Source organism: Carlito syrichta, unplaced genomic scaffold, assembly GCF_000164805.1.
Source record: "Carlito syrichta isolate Samal-C Ts95f unplaced genomic scaffold, Tarsius_syrichta-2.0.1 Scaffold313204, whole genome shotgun sequence".
Taxonomy (NCBI): Eukaryota; Metazoa; Chordata; class Mammalia; order Primates; family Tarsiidae; genus Carlito; species Carlito syrichta.
In genome coordinates, this window is record NW_007257300.1 from 218,459 (window position 1) to 237,513 (window position 19,055).

The 19,055-nt window shown below is 37.4% G+C and overlaps 1 protein-coding gene across 2 annotated transcripts in view; it reads left to right on the forward strand.

The window, feature by feature from the left end:
- Positions 1-963: 963 nt before the first annotated feature.
- The window catches only part of THOC1 (THO complex 1), a 68,611-nt gene continuing 50,519 nt past the window's right edge, over positions 964-19,055 (forward strand). The window contains exons 1-7 of one of the 2 annotated variants that reach the window (XM_021718666.1): positions 964-1,168; positions 5,557-5,630; positions 5,726-5,786; positions 7,146-7,212; positions 10,700-10,818; positions 11,523-11,571; positions 12,532-12,627. In XM_021718666.1, coding sequence (XP_021574341.1) covers positions 1,121-1,168; positions 5,557-5,630; positions 5,726-5,786; positions 7,146-7,212; positions 10,700-10,818; positions 11,523-11,571; positions 12,532-12,627 — 514 coding nt within the window. In that variant the 5' untranslated portion in view covers positions 964-1,120. Of the gene's footprint in view, positions 1,169-3,348; positions 3,437-5,556; positions 5,631-5,725; positions 5,787-7,145; positions 7,213-10,699; positions 10,819-11,522; positions 11,572-12,531; positions 12,628-19,055 lie in introns of those variants that run through there. The other variant, XM_008070234.2, reaches the window with a different exon arrangement.

Below are 19,055 nucleotides of genomic sequence, written 5' to 3' on the forward strand. Positions count from 1 at the left end.
TATTGGTATGTCTTCCTGATGAGATTATCACTTAATTTTTTAAGAAATGTTTTTATTTTTCATGATACTGTCTAAAAGCCTGCTTTGTTTCAGTATTAATACAGAACTGTACTTATCATGATTAGTGTTTGCTTGAATATTTTTCGATTCTTTTACTTAAAACCTATCTATTCTTGTTTTTAAGGTGTTATGAACAGCATATAGTTGTGTCTTGTTTTTTAATTCAGACTGACACTATGTGGTTTTTATTTGATACCTAGTTTATTTGCATTTTTAATAAATGTTTTATTTTGGAATAACATCATATTTACCAGAAAAGATGTGAAAATACTACAGAGAAGTCCTGAATACGCTTCACCCAGTTTCCACTAAGGTTACTATCTTATGGTCAGGTACAGTGGCTCACACCTGTAATCCCAACACTTTGGGAGACCAAGGCAAGAAGACTGCTTGAGCCCAGGGGTTTAGGACGAGTCTGGGCAACAGAGCAAAACCTCATCTCCATTTCTAATATATACATATATATACACCACAGTATATTTATCAAAACTGAAAAGCCAATATTGGTGCATTATTGCTAAACAAATTCTGGACTATATTTGAATGTAACCCACTTTTCCATTAATGTCCCTTTTCTGTTCCAGAATCCAATCCATGATTCCACATTGCATTTACTTTTTATTCCAATTTTACTATTTCATCATCTACTTTTAATGTAATTACCAATATGGATGGGTTTAAGTCTATCAGCATGCTATATTTTTGCTATTTGTTCCATTTTATCTTTGTTTAATCAAGAATTTTTTTTAGTATTCTATTTTACTGCACTACTACATTCTCCTGGCCCTCATTGATAACCTCCCCCTGGTGGGCCCAATGAAGCATCCAGACCCCAGTGGAAAAACTATTTAAAAGATGTTGCTCTGTTCCCCACACAGGACTCAAAGCTCAAGCTTCATGGCCACCTCTCCCCACTAAGGACTGGCTTGCTGAGGACCGAGGAGAGATGGGGAATCTAGAACACAGAGAACACGGCTGGCTGGGCCAGGTCTGGCCATAGCTGTCAGGTGACATCCTAAGCAATATCAAAGGGCTGGAGTTCTCAGAGCAAGAAACATCAATGGAGCAAAAAACTGCAGAGGAAATAACAGATGTGGAATACCCAACAGTGAGTTGTGAAGCTGAAAATAACCCTTTTCTACAATATCAGTAATGAATTCACTAGGCTGAAATATTTTTGCTCTTTTTTAAATTAAAATCTTACAAAATAATTGTCATATGAGGTGACCAAAGACTGTACAGTCAAAAATGTTAGGGGAAATTATCATAGAGAGCTATCAAGCAGTTATAATTCAGGGTTTCATGGTGTTTATGACATCTATAATGTATCATCATTTCTGTCTTTCCAAATAAGCACTCACTTTCATATCTAATTTTGTATTTGTAGTTTCGAATCATTCTTTTTAAAGATCACCTTTACCAAATTTGTATACTTCAGGCTAGATCCACTCCTGCTGTGATATGTCCACTTTTAGTCCTACCATTGTAATCTATACTTAAATACACACACACACACACACACTTACACAGTACTTACATATATTCTCATACACACACACACACACACACACACACACACACACCCCCACACACACACATTTTGCAGTTTGTTGTTTTCTAACTTGTGTTATATGAGCTACATTTTTAAATTTTCTCCAGTGATCTTAGGGGTGTGCATATTATTTTAGATTCCACTAATGGTTATCATTTATGTTTTCAAAAATTTATACCTAAACTTCCATTTTTTAAATTAGCCAAGACTTAACTAAACAGTTTATTTTGGCTCCTCTTTGTAAGATTAATATAAGAGTTTAGCACATTTTTCTGCCTTATATTGAGTATCTCTTAGTCCTGCCTCACATCCTCTGGACCCATTTCTACTCTAGCCACTGCTATGACAACCAGCTTCACAAACCTAAAAGTGAGAGCATTTCAACTCACCTGCATAAATTTTTATTCTGCCTCAGGACTTCTCTAATATTATTCCATTGCATAGAACATCTGTAGAAACCCTCTATGTACTAATGCAGGCAAGGCAGCAACATGTCATGTCAGCCTTATATGGACAGGGGTTATAAACTAATGGATAAATGTCCCGTTTTCTTTGGTCAAGTAATTTTGAGCCACATCACACACAATCATTATAAGGTTCTAGTGAAGTTGAGCTTTAGTCACCCATACCAGTGACTACACCACTGGTGTACACCACTGGTGAAAGCCAACACCACAGTGTACGTTTACTTGGCTTTTCACCTATGTTTCTTTCTCCTTGTTTCCACAGTCTTGCTTTCTCACATATTATTCCAAATAAATTACCTGGATACAAGTCTTTGACTCCACTTTGGCAACCAAGACTAAAACACCCATCTTCTATCTGTCTCCATCTACTACCCTAGCCTTGTTGATATAATTTGAGGTTTAGAATTATTACCATGGCATTAGAAAAAGCCAGCCGGGCATGGTGGTACACAGCTGTGGTGCCAGCTACTTGGGAGGTTAAAGCAGTAGGACTTCTTGACGCCAAGCCAGCCTGGGTAACATAGCAAAAAGAAAGAAAAGAAAAAGAATCCCACTACCAGATCATTTTCTGGTCATGTGATGATAATTCACAACTGCAGCCATTCTTCTCACCTCTCAATCGAGAAGAGGCACGCCTGTTATTCTCTTGTGCATCTAGAAAAAGATCCACCAACTACCATATTAATAACAAATATTACTTATATTGCTTTACAATTCACACTTTAGGTCATTCCTTTATTCGAGCTTTTCAACAGCTCTGTGAGACAGGTGTCATTCCTATTTCAGAGAAGAGAGACTAGTACTTATAGCGACAGGGCCCATGGGCCACAAGGCTTATACTCAAATCCGAGGCCTGTCACCGCTCCGAATCGTAAGCTCCGGGGAAGACCGCGGACCTGGAGCTCCCCCAGATACCCACCGGCCTTGGATTTCCAGGCAGTGGTTACTTCTTGCCCATGCGCACCGCCACCAGCAGCCATTCACCCAACACCAGGAAAAACCACCGGGACGCAGGTGCGCGTTCGGTCTATCCTAGCCTGGAACCATAGATCTTACGGACCGAGGCCCCCCAAGATTCCACACTGTGAGGGTTACGCAAGAACCCCGACCACGCGTTGTTTGACTGACTCAGGTTTCCAGCCCCCTCCCGAACGGTCACCAGGAAAGCGCCCCAAAGCCGGCTCTTCAGCCTCTCCGCTCACGGGCCGCTCTAGCCGCGCTGGGAGCAGGCGACTCGTTGCTCCCGGCTTGACGTCATCAGCGGGCGCCGCAGGGCAGTGGCGAGCACGCGCAAGCCGAGAAGATGTCTCCGACGCCGCCGCTCTTTAGTTTGCCCGAAGCCCGAACGCGGTTTACGGTGAGCTGTAGGCGGGAGGGTGCTGGCCCGACCCGGCGCTATTTTTTGTCCTCCTCTCCTTGAAATTACTCGAATTTTTCCCTGGGGTAAAGCGAGACAGATGTGTGTCCGCCGCAGCGTCCGCTCCCGGCCCCGTCGGCGGCTGAGAGATAGGGAAAGACGCACTACCTGCCTCTTCCTTGCGTCCTCTGCTGTCAGCCTCCGCCCGCCCCCCCCCCCCCCCCCGCGGTCCAGACCCCGAACCCCACGTTCTGAGGTGCCCGGCGTGGAGAGCTCACCGGCAGACTACCTCTGGTCGGGTCCAGCCCCTCCACTCGCTTAGAGGAGCAGGTGATCCAGAACTGGAAGGGGAGCTCCTGAAGGGCGGGGTTGGGTGAGGTTTCAGCCCAAAGACCTGGCTTTCGCCCCGGCCTTCAGAGCTGCGGAGTGGTTGTTGCCGCTGCCTACTGACCATCCTTGAACCTCTGTGTCTCACTCCTAAGACTTCAGTGAGGAGATTCTAAGCAAGAAAAGGCAGGCAGATCATCTTGGGAAGGGCTACCAGGTGCCATTTTATTCTTGTCCAATGGGAAAGGGTAGTTTGAGCACCTGAGAAGCACTTTACAGAGCTCCTTCATGTGAACTCATCTGTTACACTGTGAAGTAGGCTTAATTTTATTATTCTTGGTACATGAGCTTAGAAACTGACACCCCCCAAAAGTTAAGTGATTTCACTTTTTTTCTGACTTAAGACCCATTATTTATTCTGTGTTGCCAGTCATAGTACCTTAAATTTGAAGAACACTGTCCTAAATTTGTCTCTAGCATTTGCATCAACATTTCAAGGCATGATTCAACTATGTACGTATTTAACTGTACTTAAATACAAATAGTTCAGTGATACCAGATTGAAAATTCTGTGAGAGAAAATTTTTCTTTATAGTTCATAGTGTTCTTGTTTGTAGGGTTTTTTTTTAAACATGCAGCCGTGAAGTTTGTTTTTAACGGATTATATCTTGTTTATGTCATCTGAAGTGTTTTCATTGTGTGTATTTTGCTGCAATCCCTGGTGCTTTGAAATTCTGCTGAGAGTACTTGAGGATTATCCAAGATCAAAGCGGCCCTGAAAGGGACCATTTAATTAGAGAACATCTAGTCCAGTGCTTCTCAATCTTCATTGTGTGGTGTGATTATCTAGAGATCTTGTTAAATGCAGGCTGTGGTTCAGTAAGTCTGGAATGGGGCCTGAGATTCTGCGTTTCTTAAAAGTTCCTAGGTAATGCTGCTACTGCTGCTGCTAGTAATAAGGATCTACAACAGCCCTCTTATTTAACTGGTGAGGAAGATGAAGCACAAAGAGATAAAGAGGCCCCAAATGACTCAGCCTATTAGTGGCAGAGCCAGGAATGTATAAGTGGCAGAGCCAGTTCTAGAATAAGTCTAACTCCTGTGAGATAATAAGGTGACTTTTCAAGTGTGTGTGCAAATTTTCACAGAATGAATGGCTTTGCGATATTTTTGTCTTTAAGCTAAAACTAAGACAATCAGCTGGTATTTTTTCGGTGCTGTGTGTCAGGGTCTGCCCAAAGCAAGATACTTAGAGGAGATATGACTTGAGATGGGAGAATGGATAGAATTTGGTTGAGCAGATATAAGAACAATATGAATTGTGAATACTCTAGAATGAGCTTGATAGAAAATGATGAGAAATGACTAGACTCTAGCATTTTGCGGTGTGTGTTAGGGAATAGTGGGAAATAAGGTTGGATAGATTGAGTAGGATAATATTATCAAAGACCTTGAGGAGGCTATGAAACTTCAGAACCAAAACATGTAATTACGGAGCCATGTGGGGATTTTTTTTAAAAAGGCAGAATTCTGTCATCGATGTGATATTTAAAGAGGTAGTAGGAGGGAAACCCTAGAATGAAAAGTTATAGGTAGGAAGCTCTTGGAAGATTTAAAGTGATGTGAATGTGTATCATAACTGGCATTTGGAATAAGAATTACTGAATGACTGAATGTAATTTTTTCAGATATAAACATTTTTTAGTTGGAAAGAGATACTATTAATGAATTGTCTGTTTTTTAGTAAATAATTTAAGAATCTTTCCAATTATTTGCCATTTTTTGTTTTCTAGAAGTCTACCAGAGAGGCCTTGAACAACAAAAATATCAAGCCATTGTTAAGTACCTTCAGCCAGTTACCTGGCAGGTAAGGCATTGATACCCATGAAAAAATACTTGCCTGAATCTTTATATTTTCCATGAGCTGTTTTAAAAAATGAGGATGTCTTTTGTTTTTAATAGTGAAAATGAAAAAAAATGTACCCTTGACCAAGCTTTCAGAGGTGTTCTAGAAGAGGAAATTGTAAGTATGTTTTTCCTTTATTCATTGTTTAACATTTTGCTGGCAAATTAGTAAATGATGTTAGTTTAAAAATTGCTGCCAGCCATGGCAGCTCATGCCTGTAGTCCTAGCATTTTGGGAAACCAAGGCGAGAGGATTACTTAGGCAACATAGTGAGACCTTGTCTTTGCAAAAAATAAAAAAATTTTAAAAGTATATTTAAAAATTACTTCTATTCTTAGAGTGGATATTTAAATATGATTTTCTTTTTCTAGCATAAGATTGCTGCCTTGTGAAAGCAGACTTGATAGTCAGTGTAAGAGTTATTTCATAATTAAGAATTTTGATAGCACAGACACAAATTAAGGGCTTGTTTTAATAAATGACAAGAGTCCCATCCAAGTCAAATAACAAAAAGTTGACGTGAAATCTTAGTGAGCAAGAACTAGAGGTTGAAGGTGGACTCTCTCACTTTGCTGTATAAACAATAGCATGACCTATAGTAGCATGAAAGGTCTAGTTCAAGGATGTTTAGTTTAGCAGCTGAGATTCCAAACTCTCATTTTTCTATGGCATCTTCCTTATCAGTAATTATAATAAGTAATTAAGACCTCTCTGACCTCAGTAGAGAAATCTAACCATGAAAAATCATTACTGTTAATGGGGCACTTGAATGAAAGGAAAAGTTTCAACAGTATTCTTGGTCAAACAAAGGTTGGGTCCTAAAAAGCTAGATTCTCTTCTAGTAGCCATAATGCATGTCCCTTTCAGATAATTCTGGATCAAAAATGATTCTTTCCCTGTCTTTGGACTTAGTCACTTTTCTGTTGTGAGACCTTGGACAAGTTATTTTGCCTTTCTGAGCTTCAGTTTCATTTGCAAGAGAGGAAATACAATTCTGTCAGTGTTATTGTGTAAAACAGCCCTTAATGACCAGTCAATAAATGCTGGTTATTATGATTTTATGGAAACTAAGCACTGCCTTCTAGTAAAATGCTCCCTCAGACATATTGATGCGCTGGTTCATTAATTCTCCTGACCCAGCCTTTGCCCTGTGCCATTGGCTGAGTTATGGTCTCTGCACTCCTGTACTTGATTAGCTTATATCCTTAATCATGCTGATGTTGTTGTTTTCCTGAGTCCATTAGATTTTGAGTGAGTCACCTGCTTATTGTTTGACATACTTCTGCAAATATTGATTCTATATATTACTGTTCATTTTTTGCATGTTCATTTTTTAGAAAATGTTTTATCTTCTGTAATAAATATTTTTATTTTTTATTTTTGATAGGCAATTTAATGTTAGAGAACATGTTTTTGTTGTAATCAAATTAGTCTATTGTAATCAAATTACCTAAATTGTTTCTTCTCTGTTGGTAGATAAATCATTCATCATGTGAAAATGTTTTAGCTATTATTTCTCTTGCTATTGGGGGAGTAACTGAAGGTAAGTATGGTATTGTTTTTAAAGTAATTTTGGGCATGACGTGCTTTATTTAAAACCTCTCCCCATACCGCTCCACTTATCTGATTGATTTTGTTTATTCCTCAGATTCTGCCTGACTCTCACCTTTGCCAAAAAAATTGTCCCAATCAAATTAATTCACTCTTATTTCTCATCTCTATTACGCAGTGCACATTTTGGCACTTCCTTTGTTCTCTAATTGTTTCATTCATTCAGTATTGAGTATCTACTATGTGCCTTGTACCGAGCTAGAACTTGGAGAGTCAATGTGGTGAATAAAACATGTTCTCCTGCCCCTAAAGAGCTAATGGAAAAAAAACAGATGTAGACATGTCTTACTGTGGTGCAAATACTGTGGTTGAAGTGGGAATGAAGTGTGGTTGGAGGAAATAGAGGAAAAGTGACTCTCCAAACCCTTAAGTATAGAGGAGTCAGGAAAGGTTTTAGAAAGGAGTTGGGACATGAAGGATCAAGAGTTTGTCAGACAGAAACTGAGAAGGGAATAGTTATGCAAAGGCCAAGTTCAGCATGGCTAGAGAACTGTGTGGAGCAGAAGGGGGAGAGAATAATGGGAATGGTGAAGAAAGAAACAGGAGGGATAGGTTAGGATCATTTATAAAGGGCTTTGGGTGTCTTGCTAAAGAACAGCTAAGGAATAATAATTGCATTGGGAAAGGCTGCTGGCAGGAAAACGGGGCAGGGGCCTGTTAAAATGGCAGTGTGGAATAGTTTTAAGATACTTGAAGTAAACAAGGCACGTAGTAAGTACATAGTGCCTAACACATAGTAGAAGCTCATTGAATATTTGCAGAAAAAGAAATGAAAAAATAGTTAATCAGCAATCTTAAACCAGTTTGGCTAAAATACTCATTTGATTTTGATTAACTCAGATAATATATGTGAAAACTGCCTTTTAATCTGTAAAGCATTCACATAATTTATTATAATATGTATTTCTACAAAACTGGAACACAGGGTAAAAGTGAACTCCCAATGGCGCAGCAAGCTATTTGGTGAACTTAAGTTTGTAAATTCACACTGTTAAACATTTATACGAGCTGCCTAATCATTTATCCTTTCATTAGTTATACTTAAGTGAATTCCATAATGCATTGTTTCTTGCCTAGTCTGACAATTTGTAGTGTGTGCTTAGTTTATTGATAAACTTGGTATATTACTCTTATAAAGCTGGTGGTGATTTTAACACATGAAGTTATACAAAGTCTATACTTAGATCTTTTGAGACAAAAGATAGAGACTTAATAACTTAAACTGTAAATAAAGATTTAAATACATTTTAATTTTAGTTTTAGGGGAAAAGTTTATTTTTGAGAGAGGTCGTTATTGTTTATGTGACATGTTTTCAAAATGTACATAAATATGTTTTGTTAAATTCAACTCAGCAGCTGTTTGTTTATTCAGTGTCAGACATTTTATTGGTTAAAATATGCCTACCCTTAAAAAACTTATAGTGTACATTATAGAGATAGTTAGGATCTGCTTATGCTACAGTGTGTTTATGTACAGTGTGCTTCAGATGCATAAATGAAGTGGCCTACTCAAAGATATCAGAGTATTTTTCAGATGAGCTGACATGTATTCTATGCTTTGAAAGGTGGAGTTAAAATGTACCATTTGGTAAAGAGGAAGAAGATTACTTAGGCAGAAAAAAAATTGTAAACAAAACCATGGAAGTATGAATGTAGCCCAATGTTTGGGAACTGGGGAAGGGTATCTGTGGCCAAGGTTAAGGTAAGCAGAGATATTGGTACAGAAGCTGGGACATAGGTTATAAAAGTTTTGCAGGGGATGGGGGTCATGCTATATATCCCCGTGGTTCCCACACTTGCCAGCTCATCAGAATCACCCATGAATCTCTGTTTTTAAATGAGATTCCCAGACCCTTGCTTAGTTCTTCTGACTCAAAATCTTTGGCAATTGGAATATAAAAAATTTTCTCGAGTTCTATAATTAATAAATGTAAGTTAACTAATGCCAGAGTATACTGCAACTAAGGGCAAGGAGTATGCCTCTCAAATCTCTTGAAAGTGCAGAATATATAAGATCACAGAATCTAAGTGTTGTTGGGGACTTCAGAGGTCATCTGGTCCAATTTCATCTCTGGCCTAGCCTACCACCCTGATGTAAACATCCGTGACAGGTGGTTATCCAGCATCTTCTGGATCTCATTCATTAATGGAGCTCACAGTTTGAGTCTTGTTAGACAGTTCTGTTTATTGGAAGGCTTTCCTTAAATTGAGTTGAAATCTGTTGCCTTATTCTACCCACTGGTTCTAGGCAGTACCCTTCACATCACATTCCAGATGTGATCTTACTAGTGCAGAGCAGAGCTAGAAATACTTTCTTTTTTCTAGACATACTGTATTAATGTATGTTTTGGGCTTATAGTGCCCCAATGTTTGGGGCTTATAGTACCCCAGGGTTTTTTTGTTTTTTTCTTTAATCACATACCATGCCTAAGTGACCACTTTTCTTAAACACTTACAAATGTTAGTAAGTACCCATTACCTTAAAACAGAAGGAAGAATGAGTAGGGATGTAAAAGTATTTCTAAGTAGTCTAAATGACATTTTCATAAGAAAACTCTTTCATTTATTGTTCTTTAATAAGATTGATTTTAGAGATTAAACAGTGACTTTCTACTTTAGCATTCTTTTCCCTGAAACAATACTGTTATTTTAAATGTTAAATCATAGTTTAAATCATATCAAACCCTTTTATCTTTTTTTGAAGATGATCTTTTCACATCACAAAAACAACTTAGCAACATTACAAAACATTAGGAAAGGAGAAAAAGGAAAATTATTGTCATAATTCCTCAACTTTTAAAAAATACCATTCATTTTGGTATAGTGGTTTTGGTTTCTGTAGTTTTAAAACTTTTTTTTTAGCTGTTGTAACATACGTAGTTTTGAATACTACCTTTTTCACTTATAAGCATTTTTCCAAGTTATTATAGTCATCATAACCATCATTTTTAATTGGCTGCATTATATTCTTTTGAATAGCTTAGTGGTGAAGAAAACAGACTGTGGAGCCAGACTGCCTGGGTTCGTATCCCAGCTCTACCATTTACTGGCTCTGTGATCTTGGGCAAGTTATTTAACCTCTCTGTGTCTCAGCTTTCCCATTATATAAAATGAACATAATGATAAAGATCTACCTTATAGGCTTATAAGGATTAAATGTGTTTGTATATGTAAAGTATTTAGTGTGCCTGACATACAGTAAATGCTCTAGATGTTATCAAGAATCATTACTGAGTATACATCTCAACAATTACTTTTGTCCTGTTTTGGGACTTTTAGGTTGCTTCCGTTTCTTGACCTTTTAAAGCCTTGTTATGAGTGACAAAGCGTACCTTTTAAGACATTCAGAATTATTTTTCACAGGCTATTTTACACTGCCGTTTTTTAAACTTATAAATTGGCTTGTGCTCCACTTGAAGGTATTTGTACTGCATCTACACCTTTTGTATTGTTGGGAGATGTTTTGGATTGTCTTCCTTTGGATCAGTGTGACACAATATTCACTTTTGTGGAAAAAAATGTTGCTACTTGGAAATCAGTAAGTGCCTTAGTTTCTTTTCCTTCTAATAATATCTTTCTGTAAATCCACAATTCTGAGGGTAGATTTTTTTGTTGTTTACATTTCTAGTATGGTTGATTGCCAAAAGGTGCCCCTATAAAATAATTATATAATATGCTCTTTTGGGAGAGCCAAATAAAAACCATGTGTGGAGCTGGGCATAGTGGCTCACACCTGTAATCCCAGCACTTTAGGAGGCAGATTGCCTGAGTCCAGCTCGAGACCAGGCTTGGAGACTTGGTGAGACCTCGTCTCTACAATAAATCAACAGTTTAGCCAAGTGTGGTGGCATGCATCTGTGGTTCCAGCTACTTGGAAGGATCACCTGAACCCAGCAAGTTGAGGCTGTGGTGGCCATGAGCATTCCACTGCACTCCAGCCTGGGCGTCAGAATGAGACTCCTACTCAAAACTATGTGTGGAGAAAAACTTGGAAGTGCAAAATGTCAGTAGTGACAGTTAACTTGAAAATTCATGTTTAAAACAGCTACTTTGTACCATGTTTTCTTATATATCTGGAAATATTATTTAATAGAAAATTTTATTTGCTTTAAAAATGTGAAAGTGGCATAGTAGATTCTCAGTGCATGTCGGTATTAGTTAATTTTTTACTTCCTGTGATTTATTATTGAAGAACGTGCAGCAACTTCTAAAGAATGTTAATAATTTCTATCTTAATTTCAGAATACATTCTATTCTGCTGGGAAAAATTATTTACTTCGTATGTGCAATGGTAAGTAATTCAGATTAATAGTTGTTTTTTAAAAAGTAATCGTGGGCTGGGCGTAGTGGCTCACACCTGTAATCCGAGCACTTTGGGAAGCAAAGGTGAGAGGATGGCCTGAGCCTAGGTAATTTTGAGACCAGCCTGGGCATTTTGGCAAGACCTCATTTTTACAATTAATTTTTTTTTTAAATTAGCTTGGTATGGTGGCATGCACTTTTGGTACCGGCTACTTGGAAGGCTGAGACAGAAGTGTTGTCTGAGCCCAGCAGGTCAAGGCTGCAGTGACCACAAGCATGCCACTGTACTCTAGCCTAGGCGACAGACTGATACTCCAGCTTAAAAAAAAAAAACAAAAAAGTAAATGTGACCAGATCATTGAGTTAAATGTAAGTGATAACTTTTTTTTTTTTTGAGTCAGTGTCTACTCTGTCACCCAGACTGGATGCAATAGCACAATCACTGCTCACCACAGCCTCAACCTTCTGGGCTCAGGCAGTCCTTCTGCCTCAGTCTCTCAAGTAATGGGCCTTGCTGTATTGCCTAGGCTGGTCTTGAACTCCTGGGCTCAAGCAATCCTCCTGCCTCGGCCTCCCAAAATGCTGCGATTACAAGCATAAGCCACTAAGCCAGGCCTCCAGTGATAACATTTTAAAGATAGATTACTGTCTGCATTTTTAAGTAACAGTCTGATTTATTAAAACCAACCATTCACTTTAAACTGTTTTCATCTTTGGTGTAAAATTAATGAAAATCAGACAAACTTTAGTGACATTTATCTTATTTGTACTGAACTTGTTTTGTTCCTAATTTATACTTCTTTTTTGTGGCAGTGGTTTCTGCTTCTCTATTTTGAGAACTACTGCTTTAGGAAAGTACTCTTGACAAACTGGCTAAGACACTTAGGTATGGTCGTAATAAACATAGAATGATCTTTCCTGTGTAACATTTATTTCCATATATTTTTAGATCTTCTAAGAAGATTATCTAAATCTCAGAATACAGTCTTCTGTGGACGAATTCAACTCTTTTTGGCCAGGCTTTTCCCTCTATCTGAGAAATCTGGTAAGCTTTTATACATTAAATAAATTGTTTGCAGTAAACTCTTTTCCAGTTTTTAATGGGTTAAAATCTGTCATAATGATAATGAGAAAAATGGTTCTAAAAAGATTCAAAGACGTCATTGAAAATTGTCCCTTTATTTTCTTTTACTTATGAATAATTAGACCAGTTCTGATGTTCTGTAGACCAGTCAGATGTCGGTCTCACTTCTTTGAAGATAATCTAGGTTTTTTTCTTCTCTCAAGATTTTTTTTTTTCTGCAGTTTTTCTATAATGTATCTAAGCATGGATTTATTTTTATTTATTCTGCTTGGGATTGTGGACATCTTGAATGGATTCATGTCTTTCATCTAGTGTGTACAAATTTTAGCCATTATCTTTTCAACATTGTATATACCTCTATCTTTTTCTTTTTCTGGAACTTCAGGTAAACATCATTATATCTTCTCACTGTATCCTCTATATTTCTTAATCTTTGCATATTGTTCATCTATTTGTCTCCATATTCTGAATAATTTCTTAGGAATTGTTTTCTAGTTCACTACTTCTCTCTTTAGCTGTGAATAATCTACTAAATGAGTTTGTAATTTGTTAATATGTTTTTCATCATGTTGTTTTATAGTTTTAATTTCCAGAAGGTCTTTTTGAGGTCTGCTTTGTCACTTTTTAGTTTATTTCCAACTAATGTTTTCAAGCTTGCTTTTTAGCTTTTTAAACTTCATAAGCATTATTGTTTTATTGTCTGTATCTGATAATTCTAGTATCTTAATTAACTCTTTGTGGGTTTGTTTCTTCTGTCTGTTTCTACTGTTTCTTACTCAGTGTCTTGACTGTTTGTGTGTCTGGTTATCATTGGATGTTATTTTTGAGAATATATTTGAGAGAGTAATTTTGAGGCCTAGGATAGATATCTTTCTCTGGATAACGCCTTCACTTACTTCCCTCAGGCATCTTTTAAAGGGGGGCATCTTACCAGTCCAGGATTACCTTAATCCAGCCCAGTTTAAGGCGTTGATTCCTTAGGTCATCCAGAAGACTTGGTACTGGTTACAGTTTGGTTTATTCTTACCTGAGAATATGACCTACAAGTTCTCAACTTTGAAGATAATTGGGCATGAGATTTGTTAACTTATTAAATTCCTCACCTTCCTAGGGTCCAGAGATTTATCATCCTAGCTCTAGGTTTAGCTACTAAATAGTAGCTCAATTTTGCAATTGATACCTCTTGTTTGACAGATGTCCTCAAGGAAGAAGTAGCTTTGAGTACTGATCATGTATTGTTTTTTTTTTGCCTTCTGGATTTTTACCAAGTATTTCTTACCATCTTGTCAGTTCTTTATTGTTTTTAAGAAAATTATTTGTCTATTTCATTGCCTCAGTGTTATGAACTTGGTATATGCTCTATAAATATTTATAGAATTAATATAAGTTATCTAAGTTTTCAGTTGTCCTAAGAAAGAATTAATCTGAATAATTTAGCCTTCCATTATTAGAAATCTCGCCTATTTATTGTTTTTTTCTAAACAACTTTATTGAAATGTAAATTTGCATATCATGCAGCTCACCCATTTAAAGTGTACCATGGATTGTTTTTCAGTATTTTCACAGGGTTGTACAACCATCATCACGGTCTAATTTTAGAGCATATCTCACTCTAAAAGAAACTATACACCCACTAGCTGTCATTCCCTGCTAAACCCAGTCTTTACCTTCTCCCCCAAAAGTTCTAAGCAACTGTTAGTCTACTTCTAGATCTCTGTAGATTTACCTATTCTGGACATTTAGTATAAATGGAATAATAGAACATGTGGTCTTTTGAGACTGGTTTCTTTCACTTAGCATAATTTTTCAAGGTTCATTTATGTTGTAACATGTATCCGTATTTCATTCCTTTTTATGACTGAATAATATCTCACTGTAGGAATATACCACAGTTTGTTTATCCATTCGTCAGTTGATGGATATTTGAATTGTTTCTAATTTTTCAACATTATGAATGATGGTGCTATGAATATTAGTTTTTGAGGTTTTGGGTGGACGTGAGTTTTTTCATTTCTCTTGGGTATATACTTGGAGTAGAATTGCTAAGTGATATGCTAACTCTAAGTCTTGATTGCTCCTGGAATATATCTAAGAGTAGAGTAATGGAGTCATATAGTAAGTAACTGTTTAAATTTTTGATAGACTATCACACTTTCCCAAAGAGGCTGTACCAATTTTGCAATCCTGTCAGTAATGTGTATGGATTCCAATTTCTCCACACTCATAATAATGCATGTTATTATCTGTCTTTTTTGTTATAGTCATCCTAGTGAGTATAAAGTGGTATCTCATTGTGGTTTTGATTTGCCTTTCCCTAATGATGTTGAGCACCATGTGCGTATTGACCATTTGTATGTCTTTCTAGCAGAAAAATTCACATTTTTTGGTCCACTTTTTAAATTAGCTTGTGATTTTATTGTTGAGTGTATAAGTATTTATGTATTCTGGATACTAGATAAGGTATCTACATGTATTCTGCAAATATGTTCAGACATAAAATTTACAAATATTTTTTCCCATTCTGTGGATTGTCTTTTTATTTTCTTGATAATATCTTTTGCAGAACAAAAGTTTTAAATTTTGGTGAAGTTTTATTTCTCTCTTTTTTCTTTTTTGTTGCTTGTGCTTTTGGTGATTTATCTGAAACACCACTTCTTAACCCAGGGTCACAAAGATTTACTTCTCTGTTTTCTTCCAAGAGTTTTAGCTCTTACATTTAGGTCTGTGGTCTGCTTTGAGCTTGCTTTCTTATGAGATGGGATCTTGTTGTGTTGCCCAGGCTGGAGTGCAGTGGAGCCATCATAGCTCACTGTAGTCTCAAGCTCCTGTTTTAAAGCGACCTTCCTGCCTCTGCCTCTCAAGTTGGGACTACAGGTGTGTGCCACCACGCCCAGTATATATTTTAAGTTAATTTTGGTATATGGTGTGAAGTAGGGATCCAGTTTCATTCTTTTGCATGTGGATGCCCAGTTGACCCAGCACTTGTTGAAAATTATTCTTTCACCCATTGAATTGGCATCTCATCCTCATTATTTTTACCTTCAAAATATCAAGATCATTGCCATCTCAGGGCCTTGGCACAAACTTTTCCCACTTTCTATAAACTTTTTGTTCATTATTGACTTTTACTGTTGCTCAGTCTGTTTAAATTTTACTCTCTGAAAGGCTTTCTTTGAATATTTAACCTAAACCCATTATCACCACCTGATTTCATATCTTAGCACTTAACATGATCTGGTATTTTCAGTGTGTTTGTGCTGTTCACCTCTATGTTCCTTAGCATGTGCTATAGTGAATAATAAATAAAAAATAAACAGATATTCTAAGTAGGTAATGCTAAATGGTCAGCCAGGCTCATTCACTAGTTTAATGTCTTGATATAAATTATTCCATATTGCATTCTATGGTATCGCTCTTGAATAGTTATGAATAAAATAACAAGGATCACCTCTATTTGTCATCATAATTTATATATAATTCTGTGTGCAGACATACCTTAGAGATATTGTGGGTTTGATTTCAAATGATTGCAGTAAAGCAAATATCAAAAAAGCAAGTCACATAAAATTTTTGGTTTCCATTTGTCACAATACCACAAGAGAGGAATCGACAGTAGTGGAACACTGCTGGGTGTGGGGTGGGGGCACATAACATCACTAAGGGTACCTGATCCTAGACCGGGGAAGTGAGGACCAGTGGGAGGCCCAGACTTCACCTGCATGTACACCACTTATGTAGCTAATCCTGACTTGTACTCCACATCTTTAAAATAAATACATTTTTTGTTTCCCAGCATTTATAAAAGTTATGGTTACACCATACTGTAGTCTATTAAGTATGCAATATCATCATGTCTAAAAAAAGTATATACTTAATTTTAAAATTCTTTATTACTAAACAAAATGCTAATCCAAGCCTTTTGTGAGCTGTCATGTTTTTTTGCTGGTGGAAGGTCTTGTCTTGATGTTGATGACTGATGACTGAGCAAAGTGGAGGTGCTGAAGGTTGGAATAGGGTGGCAGTTTCCTAAAATAAGACAATGAAGTTTGCTGTATTGATTGACTCTTTGGCTAAATATTTCTTCGTAGCATGCAATGCTGTTTGTTAGCATTTTACCCACAGTAGAACTTTTTGCAAAGTTGAATCAATCCTGTCAAACCCTGATGCCTGCGGCTTTATCTACTGAGGTTACATAATATTCGAAATCCCTTATTGTTATTTCAATAATGGTCACAGCATCTTCACCAGGAGTAGCGTCCATCTCAAGAAACTACTTTCTTTGTCCATAAGAAGCAACTCCTCACCTGTTAAAGTTTGATTAGGATATTGCAGCAATTCAGTCACATCTTCAGTCTCCACTTTCAATTCTGGTTCTCTTGCTGTTTCTACAATATCTTGCAGTTTCTTCCTCCACTGAAGTCTTGGGCCCCTCAGAATCATTCATGAGGGTTGGAATCAGTTTCTTGGTCCAAACTTCTGTTAATATTAGCATTTGATTTCCTCTAATGAATCACAAATGTTCTTAATGGCGTCTAGAATTATAAATTCCTTCTAGAAGGTATTCAATTTACCTTACCTAGATCCATCAGGAGAATCACTATCTATGGCAGCTATAAATGCAAAATGTATTTTTTAAATAATAAAACTTGATCTATGGGCTGCAGAATGATCTATGTTAGCAGGCATAAAAACATTAATCTCTTTGTACATGGTCAATGAGCAGTAGTATTTTGAGAGGTATCCTTTTTTCTGAGCAGTAGGTCTCAACAGTGGTCTCAGAATATTCACTAAACCATATTGTAAATAGGTACACTATCATCCAGGCACAGGCAGAGTATATTTCACAGAATTCTTGTGAGCCCCAGAATTTTAAGATGATAAATGAACACTGGCTTCAACTTTAAGTCAGCAGCTACATTAGCTCCTAACAAAAGAGTAAGTCTGTCCTTTGAAGCCAATTATTGGCTTCTTTCTAGTTAGGAAAGTCATAGATGGCATTGTCTTCCAATGTCTATCTGTTTCACCTGCATTGAAAATCTGTTGTTTAGTGTAGCCACCTTCATCAATGATCTTAGCTAGATCTTCTAGATAACTTGAAGCTTCTCCATCAGTACTTGTTCTTTCAACTTGAATTTTTATGGAGATGGTTTCTTTCCTTAAACCTCGTGAACCAACCTTTGCTAGCTTTAACTTTTCTTCCACAGCTTCCTCATGTCACTTATCCTTAACAAAATAAGAGAGTTAGGGCCTTCTTCTGGATTAGGTTTTGGCTCAAGGGAATATTGTTGCTACTTTGATCTTCAAACCACTCAAACCTTCTCCCTATCAGCAGTAAGACTGTTTCACTTTCTTATTATTCATATATTGACTGGAGTGGCACTCTTAATTTCCTTCAAAACTTTTCCTTTATATTCACAAGTTGACTAATTGTTAGGTAAAAGATGCCTAGCTTTCAGCCTAACTTGGCTTTTGACATGCCTTCCTCACTAAGCTTAATCTTTTCTAGCTTTTCATATAAAGTGAGAGACATGTGACTCTTCTCCTTTACCTGAACACTTAGAAGTCATTGTTTCCCGGCTGCCCTGTGGGCTCTGGAGTCAAGCCCTGGAGTTTGCTTGTAGTGTCCATGTGTTGTGTGAACGAAGGCATATTGCAATCTAGAGTGTTAATCTCACCCTACTAATTTAACCGGTCACTCTTGGGTGGCTTCTTTAATAAATAAACCCCTTTTCCTAAAAAAAAAAAAGAAAGTCATTGTAGGGTTATTAATTGGCCTAACTTCACTATTGTCTCAAGGAATAGGGAGGACCAAGGGGAGAGAGAGAAAAACAGAGAAATAGCTGGTCAGTGAAGCAGTCAGAATACATGTAATGTTTATTAAATTTGCTCTCTTAAATGGTCACAGTTAGTGGCACCCCAAAACAATTATAATAGTACATCAAAGATCACTGATCACAGGTCACTGTAACAGCTATAATAATGATGAAAAAGTTTTAAGTATTGCAAGAATTGGCCAGGTGCAGTGGCTCACACCTATAATCCCAGCACTTTGGGAGGTGGAGGTGAGAGGATTGCCTGAGTTCAGGGGTTCAAGACCAGCTTGGGCAGCTGGTTTCTACAATAAATCAAGAAAAATTAGCCCAGTGTGGTGGTATACACATGTAGTTACAGCTACTCTGAAGGTGAGGCAGAAGGATCACCTAAGCCCAGCAGGTCAAGGCTGCAGTGGCCATGAGCATGCCACTGCACTCCAGCCTGGGCAAAAGAGTGAGGCTTCAACTCAAAAAAAAAAAAAAGTATTGCAAGAATGATCAAAATGTAGCCGGGCTCGGTGACTCAGCCTGTAATCCCGCGCTTTGGGAGGCTGAGGTGAGTAGATTGCCTGAGCC